Raw genomic sequence first — 12,497 nt, 5'->3', positions numbered from 1 at the left:
TTAGACATAAAATGGTCAATTAAATGTATATAACGACTAGGTTCGCTAAATTGATGTGCGGTGATTCTGGAAAGAATTCAATTTATAATATTGTATCAATTTATGTTAATATTAAAAAGAAATGATGAAGATATCGGTTTAATTCAAATTATATTTAACTAATCTATATATATAAAATCAAAAGGTCACTCACTCATCACGAAATCTCAGAAACTGCATATGCTAGGAATCTCAAATTTTGCATAGGAGTTACTTATAGGACGTAGGTGCTCGCTAAGACGGGAATTTGCAATATTCGATTTCTAAGGGGTTGTTTTTGGGGTCGAAAGTTTGTATGAAACTTCGTTACTACAAATGCTAGAAGTCACAAATTTTGCATAGACGTCACTAGGACGTAGTCATGGAGACAGAAATTAATAATAACATAGTTCACGCGGGTGAAACCGCGAGCGGGCCGCTAGTATATTATAATTATACGTAGCAAAAATATTTTGACTTATTTAGTTGATGCTATATTTAAAAATTATAGTGTGTGTGCGAAGAAATCAAATTTATTTATTCTCAAATATTAAAAATCTATTGGAATGAACATAAAAACAGTAATATTAAATAATATCGTTTTTCCAAGCAATGTCGTAAGTATTAAAATACATGTCGTATTTAGCCATCTGTCATCTATTCGCCATTCCAATCTATCATTCAAAGATTGTCCGACGAATAGCGGCAGACTATATAGACGAATGACGATAATAAGACAATGACGGATGAAAGGTTCGTCACCTTTCATCCTACGCCGAAAGTCGTAAACGTTTAAAAATAAAACGTAGCGAGATTTGAATCTCCGTCTGTTGGAAGCGTGTCCATGTGCTCTAACAGTAAGCCATACGTTCTTATCAAACTACGTCGAAATGATTATACACTAGATACAACTTATGTATGTTATTATATAGGTATGTCCAAGCGCTCTGACTCGACGGATTCCAAGAGGCGCGGGTTCAATCTCGCTACGTTCAAAATTTTATACGCTTTCTAAATAAGTATTTTTCTTTTCTAAGTGTGGAATAACATTTTAAAAATGTCAGAAATAAGTAATATCGAGTTTGAAAACATTTAATGTAGTCTGTAAATATCTATAATAGTATCTCTAATTACCACAACTGTATTAATTTATAAATTATAATTATTTATGTAAATTTGTTTTCTTTTAATATAAAAATGGACTCGTTAAAATATAAATAGTAATTATAAAAAAAAAATGGAACCCAAATTATCAGTGAGCCAATTTTTAAAGAATAGGACGTCATCAGCAAGTATGAATCTAACAAGTGTGCCAAAAAGGTATATTATGATATTTTTTTAACAAAAAATCGACTTAGACAATTTTTGCATCTTTATATCTATAATTATAACTTTATATCTACAATGTAAAAGCGGAGTGAATAATACAAAAATACAGTATCTAACACCTTTATTAATTATTAAATGAACACAGTTCACATTGATGTCTAAACACATTAAAATATCTTTCATACAGTAACTACGTACGGCGATATATTTACAATAATCACTCATAGCAATTCCACTACTTTATATACAAGTTATATTTTTTAACTCACCCGGAGCATCTTATCAAATATAGAGTTATAAACACGCTGTAATCTTGTAAAGGCTCGGCTAACTAAATAATTCACTGCAATAACAAACTGATTAAATAATTCAACATGTTTATTATTTTATAATATAACAATTTATAATGTCACCAACATTTAATTTTAATATATTTTTTAAATTAATGAAATTGGCATAGACACAGGTCTTTTTCGCTCACAATGATATTATTTTTTCTGTAACGGTTTTTCTTTTTAATTTTATAATAATAATAATAATATAGAGGTTTTTATACTTACATAGTATTTATAGGAAACTACTAAAACATTAATACATAATTATAACATATACACGCACTACTCTAATCTATATATTGCTAAAATATGTCATAATGGTTCAACTTTCCATATATATAGTTACATTTTTAGTAAACACACAATGGGAAGCATTATTAAAATAGATTTTATTTAAATTATTAATATAATACAAATCGATAAATATTGTGTACATAGCTCAGGCGTAATTATTTAAATAAAAATATCTGTAGGTATATGTATATGAATATTTACAAAATTATTGTGTTTGTCACAGATCTCATTAAACTTTCAGTCCATTTTGGACGATATACTAAACATAAATAACAACGATTTTAAATATATATATTCGTGAAGATTATAATTTGCTCTAATGCGAAGAATAGAATACGTTAAAGCAATCTACGTCACAATTAAAAGTTAATTTTTCACCATCGTGGGACCCGCCCCAAACATTAAGTACCTATTTAAAAAAAGATTTATCTACATTCATTTTATATGACAATTTTCTCAAACACCGCCATCAAAGACTATGCCATATGCTATATAATACCTAGGTACGTACTCATAATATTTTTCTCTACTAACAACTATTATATTTTTTACATTTTACAATGATTGTATAAGTATTCATACAATGCTAATGATCAGGAAGGAATATTTTAATAAGAGAAACCTATAGAAACACAAGCACGCAAAAATATATATAAGGCCGATATAACTGTAAAGACTTACATGATCTGAGCAGCAATTTTTAATGGCCTAATTTATATAGTCGTCCTTTTATCAAATTATAATTTAAATAAAAAAAAATATAGAAGACATTGTATTACCTACTCATGTATAAGTAGTATGTTTTGAAAAACAAACATTTTAATAATAACAAATTTATCTAAACGTAAAGCCAATGTCTCCAGCTGAAACGTGTGACCGGTGCCCCGCCACGGATTGCTTCATGTTCCGATTCAGGTGAAATACAGCACGCTAGGCGCTGAAATATCATTTTAAATTGTTATTGTATTGATATGTAAAAAATATTCTATATATCAACAAATACATTATGCTAATGTTCATAAACTTTATTGTTTTATATGTAGTAAGCAAAATATTTATATTATATCAAAATTCGATTGACTTATAGATCTAATGTCTAATTAAATAAATAGTGATAATTAAAGACTCATTTCAAATTTATAAATGAAGCCTCAAAATATCCTAATAATTATAATATAATCAGAGGCAATCGTTGCGCGATGGAACAGCGAACTGCAAATATTAATGTTCTCTACTCGGGAAAGTGATTAATTTTCATTTCCACGCTTTGGTAGACAAAGTGCGGCATTGAATCCTGCTACTCACAACGCAGTGCCTCAAGTTCGATAAGTGGAGAACAGAACTTCTCAACATGAGATTCTCTTCGCCTACTATGATATAATGCAGACATGAGTGTGAAGTTGGACAAATAATAATATATCACTGATTTCTTACTTGTCGGCAAGTCCCAGGTGTAGTAACAAGCTTATAAATAGCCACGATAGGAATCATCAAAATAGAAGAGCAAGCGAGACCCCACCCGAGGACGACAGCCCATGGCGGGTATGTGTAGTGTTGGTATTGCAGAGGTTGTTGATAAAGAAGTCCGAATACTACTACTCCCTGGAAAAATAAACATGATTATATAAAAATATGATTTCGTTTTCAGAATTCATTTATTTCTCATACAGAATATACAGTTTACTTACTGATATATACATTTTAACAAATCAATAAAGAAATAATTATGTCCTTTTAACTTACAATTATGAAAACGGGACTGACGAACTTCCAGCATATTCTCCAGTACAGGCCGGGTCTGAAGCCAAGCATTTCCTCTACGTCGTCGGAAAATCTTTTTAATCCTGTAGAAGTAATGAAAATTATATTATTTAGCATTTAGTTGCTATCAAAAACAGCTGACATTTTAATGGCGTAATTTTTAGTACTAATATGGTTATGACGCTAACAAAACAAATTGAAATCGATATGATGTATTCAGAAATGTAAAAATTATAAAATACTTATAGAAAAATGTTTAAAGATTACCATAAAACCAAGACACAGCAAGCGCCTCGAATAGAGCCGAGCAAAGTAGTGATATCCCTGCCGCGTAAGTATCCAGCAAGTGGAACATGTATATGCCACCCTGTAAAATGAAAAAGAAAAATATTTTTATCAAATAATTTACAGCTTCTTTCAATTCAAGTAATATACAGCTTACCCGTTATTTTAATTGATACAGTGATCTTACACAATTATAAAATTTATTATTAAGGCATTTTAATATAGCGATAGATAACAAATTAAATAACAAAATAATTTAATGATTAATAATCAAATCTAAAGCATAGTAATGTTATGTTATGTAGAACTTAATATTAAATGAAACGTACCGGTGTAATATTGATGCAGGCAACACAGAACGATACACACACTACGATCAGCGTGAAGTGTTCACGACGCAGCCAGTGCGCGCCGCAAGCTCGAGCTTGGTCCAAGAGACCGGTGATCACACACTCTAGACCGCCCATCTATAAATTTAGATAAAAATATATTGATTTTTATGATATAAAATCGATAGAATAATAATTATTATTGGTAATTATTGTAACGGAAAAAAATCTAATAATTTATATTTACACATTTTAATTAAATAATATTATACTTACACCAGAATCCAATCCAAGCATAATTAACATGAAAAAGAAGAGCATCGCCCATAAACTAGCTCCAGGTAGAGTCGCCACTGCCTCTGGGTACACTTGAAATACTAGTCCAGGACCTACAAATTCAAATTACAGGAAACGTTTAAATTTCATTGCTAAATTATAGTAATATAGTGGAATAAGAAACAAGTTGATGGTTGCATTTGAATATGGTGTTTGCTATAAAAACCAAAAGTATTTCTTAATTGTATTCTATTGAAATAATCAACATAAGGTACGAGTACGTACTTTCTAGTAAAGAATAAGAATTTATAGGTATATAATCTATCGGGGTAGGCAGAGAGAATTTAGTGTCACTTGATTCTCCACTTTTCGCCCGATTTCAAGACCTTCCCTGTTGGATACTAATTGTAATCCTGAAATTATATTTAATTTAATTCTTCTTCGTCAGTCTTACCTTCAGTAGCAACAGATGATATCGGCACACCTTGCTTATGAGACATGAAACCTAAATATGTGAAGATAACGAATCCAGAGAAGAATGATGTGAAGCAATTTACCAAAGTTGTAACGAGACAGTCCCTGAAATTATAATGAAATTGTAAAAATGGCCTACCTATATACATAACTACAGTATCCAATAAGGATTTTGTTTGGTATTAGAACATTTAATAATAGCTTTAGATTAATTGTAAACAGGCCAGTCGGCCAGGGGTAAACGCAACAGGTTGTGAGTTCGACTCCCACTCGAGGATTATTTTATATATTTAATATTTTTATTTCTTCGCTTTCGTGTTGGGGCAAAGTGCGGTGTAACGCTACTCAAGACAATGTCTTCAAAATTTGGCGGAAAGTGGGTAGCGGAGTGTCTTAACACTAGGCTTTCTATACTTAATATGCCCCATGCTGGATGGGGTGCTGTATGAAACTGAAAAAGAAAGATTAATTACCTGTAACAATTATTGTGAAACGTATTGTAGCTTGCATAAGACAAGTGTACGCCAAAACCTGCTCCCACTGAGTAGAATATTTGTACAGCAGCATCTACCCAAACCTGCATATAAAAATCTTTGTTATCTTAAAATAATAGGTCTTGGGAGAAACGTTTAAAATATTTTTTTAGTATCTTACCACTAGGTTCCCTCTGCCTACCCTGCTGTGTGCAGGATACAGCGTGAAGCTGATTTTGATTTTTTATCTTAACTTTGAACATAAATAATATCGATATCATACCTGTGTATCCTTTAGCCTATTGAGTTCTGGATGCAAATAGTAAGCAATGCCTCTAGTAGCGCCAGGTAGTAACAGTCCTCGTGCCAGAAGTATAGACAGAACCACATACGGCATAGTAGCCGTCATCCACACAACTTTGCCTGGAAAATAACATTAAGTAATAGAAGAAGAAGAGTTATTAATTTTATTTATTTTTCAGTTTTCCGTTTTATTATACAGTAAGGTAGGCAGAGAGAATCGATGGTCAAGGTACTCGGTTATCCATTCTTTGTTCGAGTTGGAGACATTATGATCAACACTCACGGAACTCAACGCCGCTCTTCTCTCTATCAGAACGGAGAAATGAATGTAATTCATTTCGCCGAGTAGACAGCTTTACAGTCTCACAGTCCCACAGTGGCTTGAGTCTCCTATAAATCTGTTTGCTTATATATTTAAAATAAACATTTTATAAAACCCCAAAACTATTACGTGCATGCATTTACACGAAATTTTTTTTTTTTTCGGAACAATATTTGAGTCTACAACCATAAAAGTAAATACTGGTAAATAGAACTAAAGTATCTACTTGTAATTTTGATTACAATTTACCTGAACTTTTGACTCCTTTAAATAAAGACAGGTAGAGAGTTATATAAACCACTCCGAGGCATAGAGCAAGTTGCCATTTAGGTAAGCCTAAGTCATTTAACCCTTCAGAATGCTGCATCTCGAGGACGGCTCGGCTGTAATACAAACGAATATGGTTAAATATTAAAAGGAGAGTTTTAACAATCAAGTGAGAAAATGTAGACTTTTTAAATTATATAATTAGCCCAAGTTAGCCCAAGCATCCATAGCTGATATTCTATGGTTAAATATAAAATAGTTTTAATATCAAAGATATATTTCGTTCAAAAGGAATTAATATAAATAAGAATCATATTATACATCATATTATACATAAAACTTAAAAGTTATTACAAAACAAAATAATGTAAATAAAACACTAGAAAAAAACTAACTGAAAAAACTCAGAAGCTGGTGTGAAATGCGACAAGGGTCCTTGGTAGGGGATGTCAGTTCGGTTTGTAGCGTTGAGCCTCGCCGCGTCCCAACACTGTTCGGTGTTCCAGGAGTTGTCGCAGTGCAGCCAAGGGAGTTCAGATCGAGCTGATGATACGAGGAAGTAGAATGCCCAGCCTGTTTATTATAATACATTATAGTTATAAAAAAGCAATATTTGAATATATTGCTAAATATTTTAATATTTTTTTCTACAAAAGCGGGTAAATTGATAATAATTCATTTTCCTGAGTGAGGATCGAACCGACAACCATCGCGATTGCAGGATGACGCTATTTCTTTATGACGCGATGACATCACACAATCCATAATAATAAATATATGTATATCTATAAGTAGCTTAAAAAATAAATAGAAATATATGTATATCAGCCAATTGAATACTTATACTACGCTGACAATATCCAAGTTATACCTAAGTAGCGCAGAGAGACGTCGGTATGCCAAGAATCCTGCTCCAAGATATGTGGAGTTGACACAACTTTCACAACTATCTATCACTAATTTAATATATAGTTACTATTAATTGAATCAAACAATAATGAATATTGTATGCGCTTGAAACAAAAAAACGAGATATTTTATTTTTGCGAAAAAAATCTTATCCCTACAGTTCTTATAAGGTTACTGAAAAGCAGCAGCTTCACTCTTTTTCCTGCCCCCGTAGGCGGGGGCAATATTATATTAAGGTACCCGGTTCCTCCAATTTTCGAGGCAAAAACGTTTTATCTACCAGAGTGGAGAAATAAAAATAATTTATTTTTTGAGTAAATAGATATGTACAATAGAAAAGAATTTCTTACCTATAATAACATTGTAGTAGAATGAGACGTAAAATGCAACCATCACCGCGCAGAAACCCACACCTATGTTAGTAAAAGTAGTCAAATGTAAAAATACCACTATAATACTTATATAATATTTTTTACTATAATACACTATAATACTTAAATAATATTTTTTAGCTCTATAGGTACAGTATGTAGAAAAGTAGGCAGAGGAACCTCGAGTTCAAAAAAACTGTTGCCCACATTCCGCCCAATTTTAGATACAGCGCGTTAAGTGGCGTAACTCAATGCAGCACTAAATATATTAACATTTTTGGAAAAAAAATCTCAAATATTAACTGAAGTGTAGGTTTTTGTAAAGTTTTTTGTAAGTTACAAATATTAAGTGAGGATGAGATTGATATTAAAATTACGTTTTTTAACTTTTTCCCCTTACCTTTAAAAAGTGGACAAATTTTCCACAAAGTAATAGGTCCTTGTCGATTATACTGACCAAGTATAAGTTCCATATAAAAAAGAGGGACCGCGCCAAATATCAACATAAGCATATATGGAATAAGAAATGCACCTAGAAAAAATATTATATGATAGAAATTATTTTTAAAAAATAATTTCGTTCAATGATGACGAAATATATAAGAGGTTAAATTTTTTATAACTAGTACAGCTTTTTGTAACTTATTTCTTAATAGAAAATAAATAAGTAAAAATTGTAAAACGGATCTTTATATCTTTTTATACAAATATTTTATTTTACACCCCATTTCCAGCACGCAAAGGTTCCTAGTGTCAAGACACTATTTTCGTCACTTTAGTGTGATAAATAATTTCATAATGATATTGTCACTTACCGCCTCCATTTCTATAGCAAAGGTAAGGAAACCTCCAAACATTCGCCAGATCCACAGCGAAACCAATGATAGATAGTAAAAAGTCTGCACCAGTGCCCCACGTTTCACGTCCATCATTTATTTCTAAAAATCGTAAAAGTAAACTATTTTTAGCTTTACGCTGTATTCCACAAAAGCAGTGTAAAGAGAGGGGAGCTTAATTAACATTAAAATCTCCGTTCTCTACTTTCCTTCATTTTTTTGCTGCTGAATGCTTAAAAAATAACTTTTATTTAATTAAACACTTTTCGATCATTTCTGTGATTAAAAGTTTCGTGTTGTGAAAATCAAAAAGGCTATTCCGAATTCTTCAGGATGTTACGTTTTCAGAATATTATATAGTTTTAATTATGTACAAATAAGTTAATATTATTTTCAAATTATATACCTGGCTTAACAACACTATTGCCTCTGACTCGTTTGGAAGATTCACTATAATACACCTCCTCTTCAATTTGAATTTTGGGTTCCTCTGTAAAATTATTAAATTTTATCAAAAAAAGTTAATATTAATAAAGATTTTAAACTTGTAGAAAACACCAAAAATGCTAAAATATTTAAATACTTAAACCATTTATAAACTTACTTATGTAAATTCCGAAATCATTTAAAAAAAAATAGTTAATAAAAATGATACAACACTCGTTACTTACTCTTGTAACATGACAACGTGACCACTGAACCTTTGGTAGATTTGTGTTCTGCAACAATTAAAGAACAATAAAGTAAGAAATATCTTAATATAGGGAAAACCTAGAGTCAAGACACTATTCTTCACGCACCGCCCAACGTGCCACATTGCGAGTTGAATGGCAGAACTCACTGCCTGTAATATCTTTTTCAATAATATACAGAATAATTCAAGAGGATATTTCTTTAGCTTTACGCTGTATCCCGTCATGTAGGCAGATGGAACTCATTGATAAGACACTCAGTTCGCATTAGGTAAGACATTTCCGTTCCCCATCGTTCGCTGAATTCTGATGTCATTGCCTGTTGAGTGACGAAACTCGACGCTGCGCTTTGAAAAGGACTTATTTCAAGAGGATATAATGTATGTATATTATATTAGAGTAGAATCTGAGAGCGAATATCAAAGAGTTCACAATGTTGTAGACCAAGCAAGCGGCCCCGCTCAGAACACTAGTAAAATCTATAGGAAAACCGATCAAAATATGAATACCTATATAAATAAATATAATAAATATATAATAATTTTATATATATATATAGATTCCCATAATCCACAGCCATTAACTTAAATCCCTATATCCCTATATTCCTATTCCTATCAGCATACCTGACCGTGGACGCCTCAATAGAAATACCAATTCATACACCACGATCTCAATATCATCGGCATCTTATAATGGCGTGCCGATGCGAAAAAATTCCACCCGAGGTGTTCAATGGCATTCGGATAATTAATATCTGATGGATTTTAATTATTTATTAATTGAAAAGCGTTTTAACAATAATACAATATTGCATTGCATTTTGTTTTGTAAAGGAAATAAGAACAAATAATTCCCTCGAGCGGGAATCGACCTGCAACCGTTGCTGTTATACTAATATTAATATATTATATTAATATGTTATAAATACCTATTTATTAAAATTTTATATCATACTAGTGGACCCGAACGCGACTATGGCCGCTTGAACTATACGAATATTTATTAAATATATTTACTTATGAAATTATTTTCAATTTTCAATAGAGAGATGCGTTAAGCAAGCTCATTTTGGGTGACGTTTTCTAGCAACAAACTTTGCAAATCGTTGCTTAGCAACGGTCGCTTAGCGACGGTTGTTATTAATATGGCAGAATAAATTGCATGACAAATTAATAAGTATCTTAATAATTATATTGGTATATATCGAAAATATTACAAATATGATAAAAAAAGTATCCTATGTTTATCCCGAGATCCTCAAGTATTTCTATATGAGTATTTTATCCCAATTAAATTAGCGGTTTGGCCCTGATTGCGTAAAAGACAGACAGACAGAGTTACTTTCGAATTTATAATATAAGTATGGATATCGGCCGGGCGCAGTGGTAGAGCGTCTCATTGTAAACGCGAGTTCGATACGATATCAAGGGTATGATTATATCATCAAATGATTTTAATTTTAAATTATATTCAGCTCTAATAAGCCAGATAAGTGACAAATTACGTAATTTCTTCCCAAGATGGTGAAGAAGTGAAGGTGAAGGAAACAACTTATTGCCACTTCAGTGTTCGCCGAGTTGTTTGCTTACCTTGAACGGTTGTTCAGTCGTTCATAACTTTATTTATTGTTCCAAGTTAAGATGCAATGGAAATTTCTTGGAATTTACTAACTATAAGTTTAGTTTCATTATTTTTTGCTAATCTTTTAAATATTATAATTTTTGTAAATACCTGCTCTTCTTATTTTATACCTGTTTTTCAAATATTTCATGTCTTCTTAGTACCTAGTTTTTTTAAACAAACAAAGTAACAGAATGTATTTTTTTTACTCTTTTAATCGTTGATGCAAGGAAGACAGAGGGAACCTACTCTAGGCGCTGATTCACTGCACCACGACGGATTTAATTTTTTATTTTCATTCTGAGAGGATCTTTTTTGGCGTTTTCGTTATTTTTATGTATATACTTACCAAAAGCCCTCGGTGTGCTACCAGCAGAGCAATATCCATCATCCCTTACGCTCCTACCGCCGGGAGTTCCAGTATTCCTGTTTAGAAGAGCTGGACTTGCTCGCTGCTCTTCATAGGACGGTGCTGTGTGAGTCACTACGCTTTTGCCACTTAGTGTTGCCTATTTAGAAGTAAATTAAAAATATGAAATTATAATACATAAACTCTCCAAGTGTAAGTTGGACTCGCGCACGAAGTATTCCTTAGCTTTATCTATAGAAAAGGCAAGAAGGGGCAATTTCCTATTAACATGAAACTCGATCAGGTTAAATTTGTAACTTTTTATTCAATAAAAAGGGATAACTATTTTACTACTCGTTGTAGGAAAATATTTTGTATTATATAATTATGTAATAATACAATATATTTTTAGTATACGAACATACGATCTTTGTGTGCATTGAAAAAAAAGTTTCGATTGCATTTGCTAACTTAATTATTTAAATATTCTAAAAATTAATTAAATTTGTTAAGAAATCTATTTATTAGAAAGAAAATTTTTACATTACATAGTTTTTTAATTAACATTAAAATTCATTTTATTAAATACCACAGTAGAAACTTTTTCATTATAATCTCGTTCATAGCTTGTAGGGCGAGGTCGAGACGGCAACGAGCTTGTAAGGTCCGGCCTGTGACAGCTTACGTCCACCTCTTGTTCCTGGTAAAGAAATAAATGTACATACTTATAATATACTTAATCTTAATTTTAAAATAATTCGAAAAATCTGCACCGGAATCTATAAATATAAATCCTTTTTAATTTCTCGCTAAATTGTACATATAGCAGGGTCTATATTATTTTCATTTATTTTAGTATATAGCTGGGTAGATAAATATAGAGAGCCTAATGATAAGATTAAAAGCGTATCCTTTTCACTTAAGATGATGGCATTTTATGTCAAGTTCCAAAAATGGATGCCACTTTATGTGTTACCAGGCAAATAAAGATAATTCATTCTTTCGAGTGGGAATTTTGAGCTAGATATGACTGTGTTACTGATAATATACACATTTAGAATTTTTTATTTTATTTTAATCTAAGCTATATTAAAATGAATTATCGTGTTAGAGCCAAATATCCGAAATAAATATCACAAAAACTCGGACGTCTAGACATTCTACAAAATAGTTTTTTTAAATCAGCTTCACGTAGTAAATATATTTTATTTATCAATAAATGGTGAGATACGTTAAGAAAAATAATTATAA

At 31.4% G+C, this 12,497-nt stretch overlaps 1 protein-coding gene across 1 annotated transcript in view; it reads right to left on the bottom strand.

Moving 5' to 3' along the window:
- Positions 1-1,451: 1,451 nt before the first annotated feature.
- LOC146533498 (sodium-dependent noradrenaline transporter-like) overlaps positions 1,452-12,497 on the bottom strand; it is a 32,033-nt gene continuing 20,987 nt past the window's right edge. Inside the window, exons 4-21 of the mRNA XM_085194612.1 lie at positions 11,836-11,946; positions 11,247-11,406; positions 9,254-9,301; positions 8,989-9,072; positions 8,562-8,684; positions 8,147-8,278; positions 7,726-7,788; positions 6,862-7,039; positions 6,449-6,582; positions 5,858-5,997; positions 5,575-5,678; positions 5,082-5,206; positions 4,628-4,740; positions 4,352-4,489; positions 4,005-4,104; positions 3,720-3,820; positions 3,411-3,578; positions 1,452-2,913 (exon numbers count right to left, since the gene is read on the bottom strand). Of these exons, the coding sequence (XP_085050738.1) occupies positions 2,815-2,913; positions 3,411-3,578; positions 3,720-3,820; positions 4,005-4,104; positions 4,352-4,489; positions 4,628-4,740; positions 5,082-5,206; positions 5,575-5,678; positions 5,858-5,997; positions 6,449-6,582; positions 6,862-7,039; positions 7,726-7,788; positions 8,147-8,278; positions 8,562-8,684; positions 8,989-9,072; positions 9,254-9,301; positions 11,247-11,406; positions 11,836-11,946 (2,121 nt within the window). The 3' untranslated portion in view covers positions 1,452-2,814. The remainder of the gene's footprint in view (positions 2,914-3,410; positions 3,579-3,719; positions 3,821-4,004; positions 4,105-4,351; positions 4,490-4,627; positions 4,741-5,081; positions 5,207-5,574; positions 5,679-5,857; positions 5,998-6,448; positions 6,583-6,861; positions 7,040-7,725; positions 7,789-8,146; positions 8,279-8,561; positions 8,685-8,988; positions 9,073-9,253; positions 9,302-11,246; positions 11,407-11,835; positions 11,947-12,497) is intronic.

This window comes from Heliconius melpomene, chromosome 12 (genome assembly GCF_056956725.1).
Source record: "Heliconius melpomene rosina isolate 202511_hmr_F chromosome 12, ASM5695672v1, whole genome shotgun sequence".
In the NCBI taxonomy this organism is placed as follows: Eukaryota; Metazoa; Arthropoda; class Insecta; order Lepidoptera; family Nymphalidae; genus Heliconius; species Heliconius melpomene.
Note: the sequence above shows the minus strand (reverse complement) of the source record. Positions and strands in the feature narration are given on the sequence as shown.